We start from the raw sequence: 16,346 nt of genomic DNA on the forward strand, positions 1-16,346 counted from the left end.
GTGAAGGCTTTCGATGGGTCCCAGAGGGCCACGATCGGGGAAATCAACCTTTGCTTGCAAATGGGTCCAACTTGGTTCGACATTGAATTTCAAGTGCTTGACATACCAACCTCATATAATCTTCTGTTGGGCTGGCCATGGATCCGTGCCTCTGGAGCCATGCCTTCCACACTACATCAAGCCATGAAGTTTGAATGGAACCCTCAGGAGGTAATCATTCACGAAGATAGAAGTAACCCCATCTACACTAGTCAAACCATATCGGCCATTGGATATAGAAAAAGGCTAGGAGGGGGAACCTATCATCACATCGAACGGGTCAATGCTGTCAAGAAGGATAAGTGGTGGAGTAGCAAAATAGAAAGCATCCTAGCATGGTCTATATATGAACTCGGCAAAGGATTGGGAAAGAACCTCCAAGGTATCACCAGACCAATACAGTTGAAAAATCATAGCACCACCTTTGGGCTTGGATACCAGTATACATGGTAAGAGTACAATGATTGGTCGCCTCCATGGCGCGGACCGTATTACCCTCTTGAGCAACCAGTGCCACGGTTGGAACAAGCTTTTCATCAGGCTGACACAGTATGGGGGACTGCAGAGGAAGAAGCACTAGCTGGGTTGAAGAATTTGTTCTTGGAGGATAAGGACATGGACTGTGGTGCCATAGTTAAGGAGGGGGAGGAAGAAGGCCTCACTATTCAGACTGTGGCGAAGGGAGATGTTCTCAAGAACTGGACCGCCACACCATCTCGAGCCCGCCGAGTCCCTGGGTAGCTTGGCAGAATTTACTTCTATAGCCATTCTCGGCATTTAAGATTTCCCGTAATTTTGTTTAAGATTTAAAAATTAAGATTTACTTGTTTCAAAATAAATGCTCGATTCATCGAGCCACACTTTGACTGGACAATTTTTCAAGTTTTAATCAAATGCATTTGCTCTTTATTATTCACTACTATCTTTACATTTTTCCTTCCACAGCGTTATTATTACTTTTCCTGATGAACTAGTGACTGTGACATGTAATGAGGCAACGCAACATGAGAATAGTAATTCAAAGGAAGAAGATGAAATACCCGAGGAAATTGTCAAGGAGGTGGAAAATTTTGAGAATAAGCCTAAGTCCAATCTGGACGAAACCGAAGCAGTAAATTTGGGAGACGCCGAGATCGTTAAGGAAACCAGCATGAGCACTCACTTTCACCAACAGAGAAGGAAGAGTACATTCGTTTCCTAAAAGAATATGAGGACATTTTCGCATGGTCATATGATGACATGACTAGTTTGAGCACTTCCATACTGGCTCACAATTTGCCTATTAATCCCATGTGTCCGCCAGTAAAACAGAAACTCAGAAAGTTCAAGCCAGACATGAGCCTGAAAATCAAGGAGGAAGTTACCAAGTAGATCAAAGCCAAAGTTCTCAGGGTGGTCGAATATCCAACCTGGTTAGCTAATATTGTGTCAGTTCCGAAGAAAGACGGGAAGGTTAGAGTATGTGTTGACTATCGGGATTTAAACAGAGCAAGTCCCAAGGATGACTTCTCGTTGCCGAATATACACATCCTGATCGATAATTGCGCCAAGAATGAAATCAAATCCTTTGTAGAATGCTTCGCGGGTTATCACCAGATTTGGATGGATGATGAAGATACAGAGAAGACAGCTTTTATTACACCATGGGGTGTATACTGTTACAAAATGATGCCATTCAGTTTGAAGAATGCTGGGGCCACTTATATGAGAGGCATGATAACCATATTCCATGATATGATACATAAAGAAATAGAGGTGTATGTGGACGATGTCATTATCAAATCCAAGAGGGACGCAGATCACATAGCACACTTGAGAAAGTTCTTTGACAAACTAAGGAGGTACAACTTGAAGATGAACCCCGTAAAATGTGAATTCGGGGTTCCTGCAGGAAAGTTATTGGGATTCATTGTCAATCGTCGAGGGATCGAGCTGGATCCATCTAAAGTCAAAGCTATTTAGGAGTTACCACCACCTAAGTGCAAAAAGGATGTGATGATCTTCCTAGGACGTCTCAACTACATCAGCCGCTTCATAGGACAGTCCACAGTCATATGTGAGCCCTTCTTCAAGATGCTAAGAAAAGATGCCGAAACAAGTTGGACCGAGGATTGTCAGAAAGCTTTTGACAAAATTAAGGAGTACTTATCCACACCACCAGTTTTGGTCCCGCCAGAATTGAGGCGGCCTTTGCTACTCTATCTATCTATATTAGATGGAGCCTTCGGGGGTGTTTTGGGACAACATGACGAGACAGGAAGAAAGGAGCAAGCCATATATTACTTGAGATGAAGTTTACATCTTACGAAGCACGGTACTCTCTGCTGGAGCTCACTTGCTGTGCTTTAACTTGGACAACCTAGAAGTTGAGGCATTACTTATGTGCCTATACTACATACCGCATATCCAGGATGGATCCTTTGAAATATATATTTCAAAAACCCATGCCAACTGGGAAGTTAGCTAAGTGGCAGATACTATTGAGTGAGTTCGAATTCGTCTACATAACTCAAAAAGCGGTCAAAGGACAAGCATTGGCAGATCATCTTGTTGAAAATCCGGTGGGAGGAGAATACGAACCTTTGAAAACATATTTTCCTGATGAAGAAGTGTCGTTCGTAGGGGAAGACATTACTGAAGCATATGATGGTTGGAAGATGTTCTACGACGGAGCCGCAAATTTCAAAGGAATGGGCATTGGGGAAATTTTGGTATCAGAAACAGGTCAGCATTATCCGGTATCTGCTAAACTCAAATTTCCCTACACCAACAACATGGCAGAATATGAAGCCTGCATACTAGGACTCAACATGGCAGTCGACATGAACGTTCAGAAGTTGTTGGTGATCGGTGATTCAGATTTGCTTGTGCACCAGGTACAAGGAGAGTGGGCCACCAAGAATTCCAAGATATTGCCATATCTTTACCATGTGCAATAATTGAGAAAGAGGTTTACAAAGATAGAATTCCGACATGTGCCCAGAATTCAGAACGAGTTTGCTGACGCATTGGCCACTTTGTCATCCATGATACAACATCTGGATAAGAAATACATTGATCCCATTCCGGTGAGGATCCATAATTAGCCATCATATTGTGCTCATGTTGAGGAAGAAGTAGATGGAAAGCCTTGGTTCCATGACGTCAAAGAATACTTATCAAAAGGAGAATACCCAGAGCATGCAAATCACACCCATAAATGCACACTCTTGAGATTGTCAAACCACTTCTTCCACAGTGGAGAAAACTTGTACAGAAGAACTCCTGATTTGGGTTTACTAAGGTGTGTCGACGCAAAGGAAGCTTCTAAGCTACTTGAGATTGTGCATGCTGGGACATGTGGTCCATATATGAATGGTTTCATCTTGGATAAGAAGATACTGAGGGCAGGTTACTTTTGGATGACCATGGAGACGGATTGCATTCAGTATGTCCACAAATGCTTTCAATGTCAAGTGCATGCCGACATGATAGAAGTGCCGCCAAATGAGCTCAATGCAACAAGCTCTCCTTGGCCATTCGCTGCTTGGGGAATGGATGTTATTGGTCTGATTGAGCCTACTGCTTCAAACGGACACAGGTTTATACTGGTAGCCATTGATTACTTCACAAAATGGGTAGAAGCTTCATCTTACAAAGCTGTAACCAAGAAAGTCGTCGCAGATTTTGTCAAGGGTCGTATTGTCTGCCAATTCGGAGTTCCCGAGTGCATTATTACCGACAACGCCGTCAATCTCAACAGTGATCTAATGAAAGCTATGTGTGAAACTTTCAAAATCAAGCACAAGAATTCAATATCCTACAGGCCTCAGATGAATGGAGCCATAGAAGCCGCCAACAAAAACATTAAGAAGATACTAAGGAAAATGGTAGAGAACCACAAACAGTGGCATGAGAAGTTACCTTTCGCTTTTTTGGGATATCCCACTACAGTTCGCACATCAACCAGAGCAACTCCCTACATGTTGGTTTATGGTACAGAGGATGTCATCCCAGTTGAGGTAGAGATTCCTTCTTTAAGAATCATACAGGAAGCTAAACTCAGCGATGCAGAGTGGATAAGGAGCCGCTATGAACAATTGGCCCTTATAGATGGAAAGAGGATGAATGCAGTGTGGCACGGCCAACTTTATCAGAACAGAATATCCAAAGATTTCAACAAAAGGGTCAAACCAAGGCAATTTCCACCAGGACATGGTCCATAGGGTACTAACAGAAGGAGCACTCATACTTGCAGAAATGGATGGAGAAATCTGGCCAAAACCAATCAATTTAGATGCAGTCAAGAGATGCTATGCTTAGATTATGTACATTTCCTTATCTGATGTAATCGAACTACGCTTGACTTGATTCCCGTTTAAGAGGGGATACGTAGGCAACCTTATGGGTTGGGTCATATCATAATAAAATTTTCATTTCCCCCAAGACCAGAAACTGGGGCAAAATTTTGAGGAGGATCCTCAAAATTCCGGAGCAGGTCCATCCAACGCCAACATGTGTTAGACGGTCAGTAGCCAGTCAAGAAATTGGGGCAGAATTTTGAGAAGGATTCTCAAAATTTTGGAGAAGGTTCGACAAGATCCATTATTCGTAAATGGTCAAAAGATCATCTACCAAACTAGGGTAGAATTTTGAGGAGGACCCTCAAAATTCTGATATGAGAGAGCTGCAATGCCTTCGAGATGTGTTACAGTCACTAGTTCATCAAAATTTACTTGATATGTTAATACGTTTCCAAAACAACTCTATTTTTATCAATAATTACATATTTTCGAAAACTTTATTTCCACAACAGTCGGGTGTCATCCAGGGGAACTCGAAAGGGCTTCAGAACGGAGTAAAGCAAAGCCAGCCGACAGAAATACGAACCAACCTTCCCCTCACAAAACTTACAATTTTTCTTTGAACGCAGGCACATCCGACGTAACGATAACATTCACGTAGCAAGATCACTATCAATCAGGCCATCAGACACCGAATATATCTCCAGCTAAGACATATACTACCTTTATTTGTTATGTGCTCTTTGCATGAGGATAATCCCTGCCTCCCTATTTGCATGAATCTAATCCTTGACTCTATACCTGCATGAGGCTAATCCCTGCCTCCCTATTTGCATGAGTCTAATCCTTGACTCCATACTTGCATGAGTCTAATCCTTGCATCCCTATTTGCATGAGTCTAATCCTTGACTCCATACCTGCATGAGGCTAATCCTTGCCTCCCTATTTGCATGAGTTTAATCCTTGACTCCATGAGGCTAATCCCTACCTCCATATTTTCATGAGGCTAATCCCTGCCTCCATACCTGCATGAGGCTAATCCCTGCCTCCCTATTTGCATGAGTCTAATCCTTGACTCCATACCTGCATAAGGATCATCCCTGCCTCCCTATTTGCATGACTCTAATCCTTGACTCAATGAGGCTAATCCCTGCCTCCATATTTGCATGAGGCTAATCCCTGCCTCCCTATTTGCATAAGGCTAATCCCTGCCTCCATACCTGCATGAGGCTAATCCCTGCCTCCCTATTTGCATGAGTCTAATCCTTGACTCCATAACTGCATGAGTCTAATCCTTGCCTCCCTATTTGCATGAGTCTAATCCTTGACTCCACACCTGCATGAGGCTAATCCTTGCCTCTCATTTGCATGAGTCTAATCCTTGACTCCATACTTGCATAAGGCTAATCCCTGCCTCCTAGACTTGCATGAGGCTAATCTTTGCCTCCATACCTGCATGAGGCTAATCCTTGCCTCCATACTTGCATGAGGCTAATCTCTGCCTCCCATTTGCATGAGGCTAATCCTTGCCTCCACATTCGCATGAGGCTAATCACCATCCCCTCGGCACAAATATTGCTCTATCTCTAGCACTATCAATTTGCTTTCCAATCGGGCTAAGCTCTGCCCTCCATTTTGTGAGACTAAGCTTTGTCTTGTTAACATCATATTATTGCATATCATGGGCTAAAATATCGCCAATCTATCCAAAGGCATCGTAGTCTAAAAGGCATCATCCTCATAGCCGGAAAACACCATGCCATGGCGTGAGGACCGCTCAAATTTGCATATCATTATTCAAAGGCGTCATGGTTCGGAGGCACCATCTTCATGTCATGAGAACATCATTTTATGGCCGGCAAATCTCTCATCGAGAAATTCATAGCCCAGGACATCATGATCTAAGGACGACATCCCTAACCGTCCGAAGACAACTTTCATAGTCCAACGGGAACCTGCATCATGTTTAATTTATGCACAGTATACATTTGTATTGCTTCTATTTGCAGGTAACCCAGCAAGCAACGGCTATCCCAACAGGAGCAATCCCACTCCAGTTATCTAAGCCATATCAAACCTAATCATTCCTGTCAACCATTCACTCACCCAACCCTAGATGTTGCGTCTGTTCTTGAAATGACCTTATCGGTATACTTCGCCGATGAATCCAGAACTACATACGGCCTGATTCCTGTAAGACCAGGGATATTATCACGCCCCAACCTCGGGAGGCACGACCGGCGCTCAGTCGAGTGAACCCAACTGATCAAGCCTTATCAAACACTTTCTACCCAACTCAAAATGATTAAGAAAACCATGTTTTCGTTTATTTATATAATAGGAGAGATTCTACATTCAACATAGATAGTTCATTTTATATCACAACCTTAAATCGTAGTTAAGTTCCAAGATTCCATACAGTTACAATTTAGAGAAACAAAAGTTTAGGATTATAACCTAGTTCATAGACTCATACAACACCCGTACATAACCCACACAAATGTCTATGGAGTCTCTAAGAATACAAAAGACAATTATGACAACGCCGGCAACAAGGACCAGGCTATACCTCAAAAGTGGAAGTTTACAACAAAAGATGTACAACATAACCCCTTGAAGGAAAAAGGGGCTCACTAAGACTTCGAGAGGAGGATACTCTGCAACGCGTGATCGGCACTGTCCGCTATGGAGCCACCTACATTCATTCAAAAATGTAGCGCCCCCGGCAAAAGGGACGTTAGTACCATTAAATATTACTAGTATGTATAACTAAACACCATTTTATTAGAAAGAACTATCATACAAGAACAAGGAAATCACAAGAGACAATCAAAAGCTTTTAATCACAGGAGTCATAGGGCATTACAACAGCTGAACATTGATACTAACAGAATTTGAACTAGTAGTGTCAGCATCAGAGCTTTTGATGGTTCAAGAAGAGACACTATTGAGGAAATCGAACTCACCATGACAATTGGCCCGGTTGATTTAAACATTGTCTTTCAAGTGTTGGATATGAAAACTTCCTACAATTTTCTTCTGGGAAGGCTGTGGATCCGTATGGCCAGAGCTGTACCATCCACCCCACATAAAATGGCCAAATTCGAGTATGACAGGCAAGAAATTGGTTTTCATGGGGAGGACAACTCATCCGTCTATAATGACCCGTCCATTCCATGTACCGAGGCCAAGGAAGGATGTGAATCCCTCATATATCAAGCATTTAAGGTGGTTGAGGTGGACCAAGTGGAAGAAGGAAAACCAATTCTGCATCCCCGTCTTTCAGCCACATCTATGATAGTAGCTTCACTGATGTTGAGGAACGGCTATGAACCAGGAAACAGATTAGGATCCTTTTTGCAGGGAATTGTGAACCTTATTGCTCCCTTTTCGAAGAAAGATACCTTTGGCTTGTGGTTTAAACCAACATTAGCTGCCATAAACAGAGCCAAGGCCCACAAAAAGAATGGTTGGAACCAATCCCTCACATTGCATACTCTTTTGTCAAGCCACAATTTGAAGAAGTCCAAAACCCTTCTGCTCAGGATAACATTGATGAAGTTTGCCAGGGTCTTAAGGAGATGTTCTATGGAATTCAATATGGTTCAAGTTGGTGAGGGCCCTAGCCGTGCAAGTGTTCAGTTGATTGGTCCAAATACCTCGCTCAACAACTGGGAAGCAACTCCTCTTCCCATCAGGAAGGAGTCTTAGTAGTCTGTTTTGTTGCTTTTTCTGTATTTGGATTATTTTCAAGGTTGTAATCCAGATATTTTAGTTTAATTGCTTTGCTTTGATGTTAACCATTCTATCCTTTCAAATTCAATGAAATGAAGTTCCAGTTTTATAGTAGAATTTTGTCTTTTCCTTTCCCTAATTTTGTTAATTTCTTATCATTTTTAGTTTCGTCAATGTTGGCTTTAAAAACATGACATGCACGCGAAATTCATGCCCAAATCTTAAAAAGTTGTCTAATCTCGAAATAATGAATCAAGAAGTTGAGTATGATGAAGATGAGGCTCTTAAGGAAATAAAAAGGGAATTGGATCAATTTGAGAATAAGCCTAAGCCTAACTTAAATGAAACTGAGGCAATTAACCTGGGAAGTCCCGAAGAAACCAGAGAAACAAAAATAAGCATTCATACTGAATAAAAGACGAGAGATGCCATAATTCAAGTTTTGTTCGAGTACAGAGATGTATTTGCTTGGTCGTATGATGACATGCCGGGTTTGAGTGCCGATTTAGTGGTCCATAAGCTTCCCACATATCCTAATTTTCCACCAATCTAACAAAAACAAAGGAATTTTAAGACAGATATGAGTGATAAGATTAAAGAAGAAATCACGAAGCAACTAAGTGCAAATGTGATCAGGGTCGTCCGATATACCACATGGTTAACAAATGTTGTGCCAGTGCCAAAGAAGGATGGGAAAATTAGAGTTTTTGTTGACTATAGGGATTTAAACAAAGCAAGTCCAAAGGACAACTTTCCCTTACCCAACATTCATATCTTTGTTGACAATTGTGCTAAACATGAGATCCAATCTTTTGTGGATTGTTATGCCGGATATCACCAAATTCTGATGGATGAATAAGATGTAGAAAAGACCGCCTTCACAACTCCATGGGGAACTTATTGTTATAAGGTCATGCCATTTGGTTTGAAGAATGTAGGGGCAACTTACATGAGGGCCATGACTACTATATTCTATGACATGATGCACAAAGAGATTGAAGTATGCATTGATGATGTGATCATTAAGTCCAGAACACAAGATGACCATGTGCAAGACTTGAAAAGGTTCTTTGAAAGGCTACGAAAGTACAATCTCAAACTCAATCCAGCCAAATGTGCATTTGGAGTTCCTTCTAGGAAGCTTTTGGGTTTTATAGTTAGTCGAAGAGGCATTGAGTTAGATCCTTCCAATATAAAAACCATTCGAGAGATGCCTCCCCCAAAGAATAAAAAAGAAGTCATGAGTTTGCTCAGGAGGTTGAACTACATCAGCAGGTTCATAGCGCAGCTTACAACCACATGTCAGCCTATTTTCAAGTTGTTGAAAAAGAACGCTGCTATCAAGTGGACAGATGAGTGCCAAGAAGCTTTTGATAAGATCAAGGAATATCTGTCAGTAATGGATGGTTCCTTTGGTTGTGTTCTATGTCAACATAATGCCACAGGCAAAAAGGAACAAGCAATATATTATTTGAGCAAAAAGTTCACCACTTATGAGGCCAAATACACTCTTTTGGAAAGGACATGTTGTGCCTTAACCTAGGTTTCTCAGAAGCTTAGACATTATCTTTTGGCCTATACAACTTACCTCATATCCCGAATGGATCCCGTGAAATACATCTTTCAAAAGTCGATGCTAACTAGCAGATTGGCAAAGTGGCAAATCTTGCTCACATAGTTTGATATTGTTTATGTCACTCGCACTGCCATGAAGGCACAAGCTTTGGCTGATCATCTGGTAGAAAACCCGGTTGATGATGAATATGAATCTTTGAACACATATTTCCCAGATGAAGAAGTTAATTTAGTTGAAGACTAGTCCAAGATGACAGTCAAATTTGGAAACTATACTTTGATGGGGCTGTCACATCAAAGGCGTAGGGATTGGGGCAATTCTTCTATCACCTACTGGGCAACATTACCCTGCCACGACACGACTTAGTTACTTCCGTACAAACAACACAGCAGAATATGAAGCTTGCATCATGGGTCTAAACATGGCAATAAACATAAAGGTGCATGAACTGTTGGTGATGAGAGATTCAGATTTGCTTATTCGGCAGGCTCAAGGTGATTGGGAGACTCGAGACATCAAGCTCATTCCATATAGACAATGCGTGGAAGATCTTAGCAAGAGGTTCAAGTCCATCAAGTTCAGGTACATTCCTAGGTTTCACAATGAATTAGTTGATGACTTGGCCACCCTGGCCTCAATGCTTCCATATTCGGGTAATACTCACATTGACCCATTAGAAATTTAAATTCGGGATCAACATGGTTATTGCAATACAATTGAAGCAGAACTAGAAGGAGAACCATGGTACCGTGATATCAAACAGTATCTGAAAATAAGAGAATATCCGAAACATGCTAATAGGGATCAAAAGAGAACCATTAGGCGACTCTCTAATGGCTTCTTTTCGAGTGGGGAAATCCTATACAAAAGGACTCCGGATTTGAATTTTTTGAGATGTGTGGATGCCAAAGAAGCTGAAATGATTATGAATGAAGTGCATTCAGGAGTATGTGGTTCACATATGAATGGATATGTTCTAGCAAAGAAAATCCTTCGGGCAGGATATCATTGGCTTACTATGGAGCGAGATTGCTTTCGTTTTGTTCGCAAGTGCCACCAGTGTTAGATTCACAGTGATTTGATTCACTCGCCTCCTTTAGAGTTATATCCTATGTTGGCTCCTTGGCCTTTTGTTGCTTAGGGAATGGACATCATTGTCCCAATCGAGCGAAAAGCTTCAAATGGGCACAGATTCATCTTGGTTGCAATTGATTACTTCACCAAATGGGTGGAAGCTATTACATTGAAGGCAGTCACCAAGAAAGCAGTAGTAAACTTTGTTTACTCCAACATTATCTGTTGTTTCGGTATTCCAAAAACCATTATTACAGATAATGCTGCTAATTTGAATAGTCATATGATGAAGGAGGTATGCGAACAATTTAAAATTGAGCATCGCAATTCTACTCCTTACCGGCCCAAAGCTAATGAAGCTGTTGAAGCTGCGAATAAGAACATCAAGAAGATTCTTAGGAAGATGGTCCAAGGGTCTAGACAATGGAACGAGAAACTGCCTTTTGCTCTTTTAGGATACCGGATAACTGTCCGTACATCAGTTGGCACAACACCCTACTTATTGGTTTATGGCACTGAAGCAGTCATACCTGCTAAAGTTGAGATTCCCTCTCTTCGAATCATTGTTGAAGTAAGAATCGAGGACATTGATTAGGTCAAGTCCCGATTGGAACAGTTGAGTTTAATTGATGAAAAACGTTTAGCGGCAGTTTGTTTTGGTCAGTTATACTAACAAAGAATGGCACACACTTACAATAAGAAAGTGCACCCAAGAAAATTCGAGGTAGGACAGCTTGTTTTGAAATGCATCTTTCTGCACCAGGAAAAAGCAAAAGGAAAGTTCACCCCGAATTGGCAAGGTCCTTACCTTATCAAAAAAGTATTGTCAAAAGGAGCTCTACACTTGGCAGATATAGATGGAAAGGTGACAGATATATCCATCAACGTAGATGCGGTCAAGAGATACTATGTCTGACATGCTTATATTAGGGCATTTTGTTTACACTTAGCATTCTCAGGTTGGGATGACGAAAGGCTATCATTCTTGCTACCAAACACTGGTCAACCCTAGTTAGACCTTTGAAGCCTTGTTTATATTTCTTTGTTTTCCCCTCTTTTGGAACCAATGTACTTAAAAAAACTATCATCAAAACAAGTTCATGTAAATTGAACTACGTCTGACCTGGTTCCAAAAGGATACGTAGGCAGCCTAACTCTGGGGTTCGGTCACACCAAAATAAAAATCCACATTTTCCCAATATTCAAAGAAACTGGGGCATGATTTTATTTTATTTTTGACGGTTGTTCCATCAAAATGGTTCCAAAAGTTGTAATTCAGTTGAATAGTTCTTTTTACATTTCCCTTTTAAGTCCTTCTGATCAACTTTTGAGAATGCTAAGTCAGTATATTGCGGGTGATGCCTCAGCCATTGTAAAGAGAGAAAAATAAATTAGAGGGTCTTTTTGGTGAAAACCCTCACGATCACTATAAGGCGATGTTGAGTTGAGAAAAGGCAAATGAGAGAGGTCAATTGGTGAAAACCCACAAAGAGCATGGTTGATCGATTTTAGGTCTTCTTATATCCCGGCAGAAGCATGGTTAAGACAAAGAACTCAGTTTCAAAGTAAATTTTACAACAGATTTCGAGAATTAGACAATTCAAGCGGATCGAGCATCCAGTCCAAAGTGCATGTCATGATTCATTGAAGTCACCATATTCCTCCAGATAACTCCTTTCTTATTTTTTCCCCTTGAAAGGGACGCTTCTTGATTAAGTTATAATACCTATTATTTCACCTTCTTGTTTTCTTTCGCATTACTTTTTTGAGTCCCTTTCAGTCTAATTTTTGTCAAAGTAAAGCAAAGAAAAGGTTGCAAAATTGGTTACAGTTTTCCTGTTGTATGAAGAAAATTTCTGGGCATAAACAGTATGGGCAAAGGCATAAAGCCATCATTGATTTTCCTTGACGAGCAAATGGCTTGAAGGAATGAACAATGTGTCAAGGGTCAACAAAAGTTACTCGGTTAAAAGTTGTTTTGGGAGCAAGGTTGTTTGCACCGCAAACAAAAATGGGTATAGGCGCAAAATAGGCAGGTTTTGATGTTGAGAAAGAAGATCTCTAGAAAGTAAAGACGGAATTTCCCGGTAATTCGTACGACCATTGATAGAGCCAGCTGTTCTACCAAGTGCAATGGACACTAGGTCAAGTCGCCCAAGAGATCAAGGCCACAAACTGACCACCATTTTAAAACTAACGAATCTTTCTTTGTTTAGAATAGGAACAGAATAGTTTAGTGAAACAGTTCGTGGAAAGTTGAACATCACCAAGTGAAGTTCTCAAATCCATGATTTCCTTCCAATTTGCACGTAATCATGTTATTTTTAGTTTCATTATAGGAAATCAACACCCTATCTTCAATACAGGGTACTACATTCCCTGGTGGCATTTCTTGTTGCAAACATGGGGTACAACATTCCCTAGTAGCATCCTAGAATGCCACGAGCCTCATTTTATTGCGAACACAGGGTACTTCATCCCCTGGCTACATTACTTTCTGCCAACATAGGGTATGAAATTCCCTAGTAGCATCTCAAAATGCCAAGAGCCTCACCTTATTGCCAACACAGGGTACCACATTCCCTGGTTGCATTTCTTGTTACAAACATAGGGTACGACATTCTCTAGTAGCATCTCAGAGCGCCACGAGCCTCAATTTATTGCTAACATAGGGTATGACATTCCCTAGTAGCATCCTAAAGTGCCATGAGCCTCATCTTATTGCCAATACAGGGTACTACATCCCCTGGTTGCATTACGTTTTGCCCACATAGGGTACGACATTCCCTATTAGCCTCCCAGAGTGCTACGAGCCTCAACTTATTGCCAACACAAGGTACAACATCCCCTAGTCGCATTATTTTCTGCCTACATAGGGTACGACATTCCCTAGTAGAATCTTAGAGAGCCAAGAACCTCACCTCATTGCCAACACAGAGTACTACATCCCCTGGTTGCATTTCTTGTTGCAAACATAGGGTACCACATCCCCTATTATCAAAAAGAAAAAAAAGAGCCCATTTCTCTTTCAATTCTTCATTTTGCAATAGCGAATTTATTGTGTTTTCAATAACTCACAAAAATTTCCTAGTGCAAACTGGGGCAGAAATTTTTTGTTCGTCTTGTTTGTTTGTGATGGCTTGTAGGTTTTTCTGTAAAGTACGGATTGGATGTGCAAAATTAAGATTTCAGTTCTTTCCAGAGAAAGTGGAACGTTTGATCTCAATATCAGCTGCAACCAACTTTGACATAATGCATGCGAAGACATAGGGTGTCAAAATCCATCTTCTCATTATCTGATCAAGAATCAAGCTTGGGAGAATATTTCATAGTCTTTTGCATCGAGAGCATCAAGTTTCAGTCTAAAGTCAATGGGAGAAGCAACTCAAGAATCAAGTCAAGACTCCAAATAGTATTTAGATAGGAATTTTGTAACTCTTAGATTTCAAGAGTATGTAATTTTTCTTTTCATTTTGATGTAATATTAGGAACCGCGGATCGGAACCTCGGCGGAACTTCGCTCGACTCTCCATCTAAGCATACTCCATTACTCTTCTTCCACTTGAACTACACGTGACCTGATTCCTTTATAATCCGGGATATGTAGGCTGCCTAAAATCAAGGCTCGGTCGCATCTTTTTCTTTTATCATCTTTTCCTTTTCAAATAATAGTGAGGTCAAAAATTAGTCACCTTGTTCATTTTTCTTTGCCTGAAAACTCTTCATGTTTTCAAGCAAAGAGGGGCATGCTGTGAACAATTAATTTTTTACCACACCCAAATTCTATACTATTTTAGTGTAAATATTTCTTTTTAGGTCTAATATTGATATTTTAAACTTTTTATCTTACTCTTAATAGGTTTTATTTAAGAAAATTAAAAACTACAAAAACTATTCACATTCTTAGAGTATAAGTTTAGTTCTTATTTTTAAATAAAAGAAATATATATATATATTGTTAGTCTAGATTTAGTTAATTAATATTTTTTGTCTTAATACTTATTTGAATTCTATTTAATAAAAGAAAATAAACAAAAAAGAAAAGAAAAGAAAGAAGCAGCAATTACTCACGTGTTTTGTTTAAAAAGTTTGTAACAAATTTAACCTCCAACTCATCCATGACTCCTGACGTCCCAATCCCCTAACTCCTCCCACCTTTCACGTCTCACTGGCACACACACACGATCACACACATCTATAAACCACCTGCACATCTTTGACCTCACTACTAGACATATTCATATATAGAAGTAGGAGGGCAGACGTAAAAAGGGGAGAAGAAGAGTGATTTGGCGCTGGAGCTGACTACGTATATTTTAGTCTGCGTTATTCCGTCAAAATTCCATGCATCATCCGAAGCTCAAGAGTAGATCTCCAAGAAAGAGAAACCAACCGCACACTTTAGCCATTCTTCCATAGCATACCACCCCTAGACCTTTCCCTTTTCTGTTTCTTTGGAGTTTTGAGAAGGAAAACCAAAAACTAATAGTTTGCTTTGCTAGCTGGTAAGTCTCCAGATTTCAAAAATGGAAAGAAAACATTCACCCTTTAGTTTAGTTCACAGTTGATGTAGTCATCTCTAAGAAGAATTAATAGCGAAAATGGAGTATAGCTTTGTTTAACCAAAAAAAGAATTTCGGTCAAAGCTAGAATTTAGAAGAACACGGGTTATTGATAATCAAAAGAATACGCAAAGGAAAGTAATTTGAAGTAATTAGAATGTAATCAAGAGAAAAACAAGTAAATCAAAGTATATTCCGATGGTATCCCTTGTCCCTACAATTGATCAGATACCTCCCTTTTATAGGTATCTTAAAGATATGCGTTTTCCCCAAATCATAATGAGGCTATTATGAATAATTAAAGACATTGAATGCTACGTTACATAATCATTATAATCAATACAAATTCCTTAACGTATCCAGTATTTAATGTCTGTCAAATTTTGTATCTGCGCTCTTTACTATGGTCAGATCCATTCCTTTTGATTCTTGGATATAAATGACTTAAACAGGTACGGCCACCCGTGCCTTTTCCTTTGTCCTTGCTCGTTTCTATTGCTGCTCGTGCCTCTTGATTAATTGTAATTCTTTGACTATTTGACCAGTCCACGTGTCTCGACACGTCATCCTTATATAAATGTAATTTTTCCCAATACAGATACTCCCCCCACTTTCCATTTATTTATCAGTTGAATATTTGGGAAGTGGATTTCATTAAAACGAGAATTTTTGTCACCATTAATGTTATGACAAAATTGACGCTTCAATTGTCACTTCCATTTAATACTCCGTACACATATCAATTTTTCATTGGTTCTGCAGCTTTTGCAGCCTCTTTCAAGGTTTTTACGGTTCCACTATTTACGAAGTGCCAGTTATCATAATTGTGATCCTTCCTTTACTGCATTTTTATCTTTGGCGGTCGATTATCAATATAAGTATAACTTCTTCCCTTGTCTTTTACCTCATAAAGTTTTATTGAACACTTAATTTCCCCATTCTCTGTTTACTTCTTCTTTACATCATTCATCTTCGCTATGTCTTCACCAAACCCTCACCCTCGAGAAGTCTCCATTGTTGATTCTTTACCCAATGCCCCTGTTAGGCATAGAAAGGGAGGTAGGCTTCGTAGCTTAG

The 16,346-nt window shown here is 40.2% G+C and overlaps 2 protein-coding genes across 2 annotated transcripts; both read left to right on the plus strand.

The window, feature by feature from the left end:
• Nucleotides 1–1,641: 1,641 nt before the first annotated feature.
• LOC138870841 (uncharacterized) lies at nucleotides 1,642–6,403 on the plus strand. Its single transcript, XM_070148681.1, has 5 exons — nucleotides 1,642–1,880; nucleotides 2,450–2,763; nucleotides 2,916–3,034; nucleotides 3,126–3,629; nucleotides 6,332–6,403. The coding sequence occupies exons 1-5, from the start codon at nucleotides 1,642–1,644 to the stop codon at nucleotides 6,401–6,403; spliced, it is 1,248 nt and encodes a 415-aa protein (XP_070004782.1).
• Nucleotides 6,404–10,054: 3,651 nt separating this feature from the next.
• Nucleotides 10,055–11,623, plus strand: LOC104229442 (uncharacterized). Its single transcript, XM_009782097.2, has 4 exons — nucleotides 10,055–10,286; nucleotides 10,359–10,579; nucleotides 10,775–11,278; nucleotides 11,471–11,623. The coding sequence occupies exons 1-4, from the start codon at nucleotides 10,055–10,057 to the stop codon at nucleotides 11,621–11,623; spliced, it is 1,110 nt and encodes a 369-aa protein (XP_009780399.2).
• Nucleotides 11,624–16,346: the final 4,723 nt, after the last annotated feature.

Source organism: Nicotiana sylvestris, chromosome 6, assembly GCF_000393655.2.
Source record: "Nicotiana sylvestris chromosome 6, ASM39365v2, whole genome shotgun sequence".
Lineage (NCBI taxonomy): Eukaryota > Viridiplantae > Streptophyta > Magnoliopsida > Solanales > Solanaceae > Nicotiana > Nicotiana sylvestris.

Coding starts and splice junctions, on each gene's coding strand:
- LOC104229442 (XM_009782097.2), top strand. CDS start 10,055: ATGGCAATAAACATAAAGGTGCATGAACTGTTGGTGATGAGAGATTCA. Junction 10,287..10,358: donor CTCAATGCTTCCATATTCGG/GTAATACTCACA, acceptor CAATTGAAGCAG/AACTAGAAGGAGAACCATGG. Junction 10,580..10,774: donor TGAATGAAGTGCATTCAGGA/GTATGTGGTTCA, acceptor TTTGTTGCTTAG/GGAATGGACATCATTGTCCC.
- LOC138870841 (XM_070148681.1), top strand. CDS start 1,642: ATGGATGATGAAGATACAGAGAAGACAGCTTTTATTACACCATGGGGT. Junction 2,764..2,915: donor AATTTTGGTATCAGAAACAG/GTCAGCATTATC, acceptor CTTGTGCACCAG/GTACAAGGAGAGTGGGCCAC. Junction 3,630..6,331: donor ACGGACACAGGTTTATACTG/GTAGCCATTGAT, acceptor TTCTATTTGCAG/GTAACCCAGCAAGCAACGGC.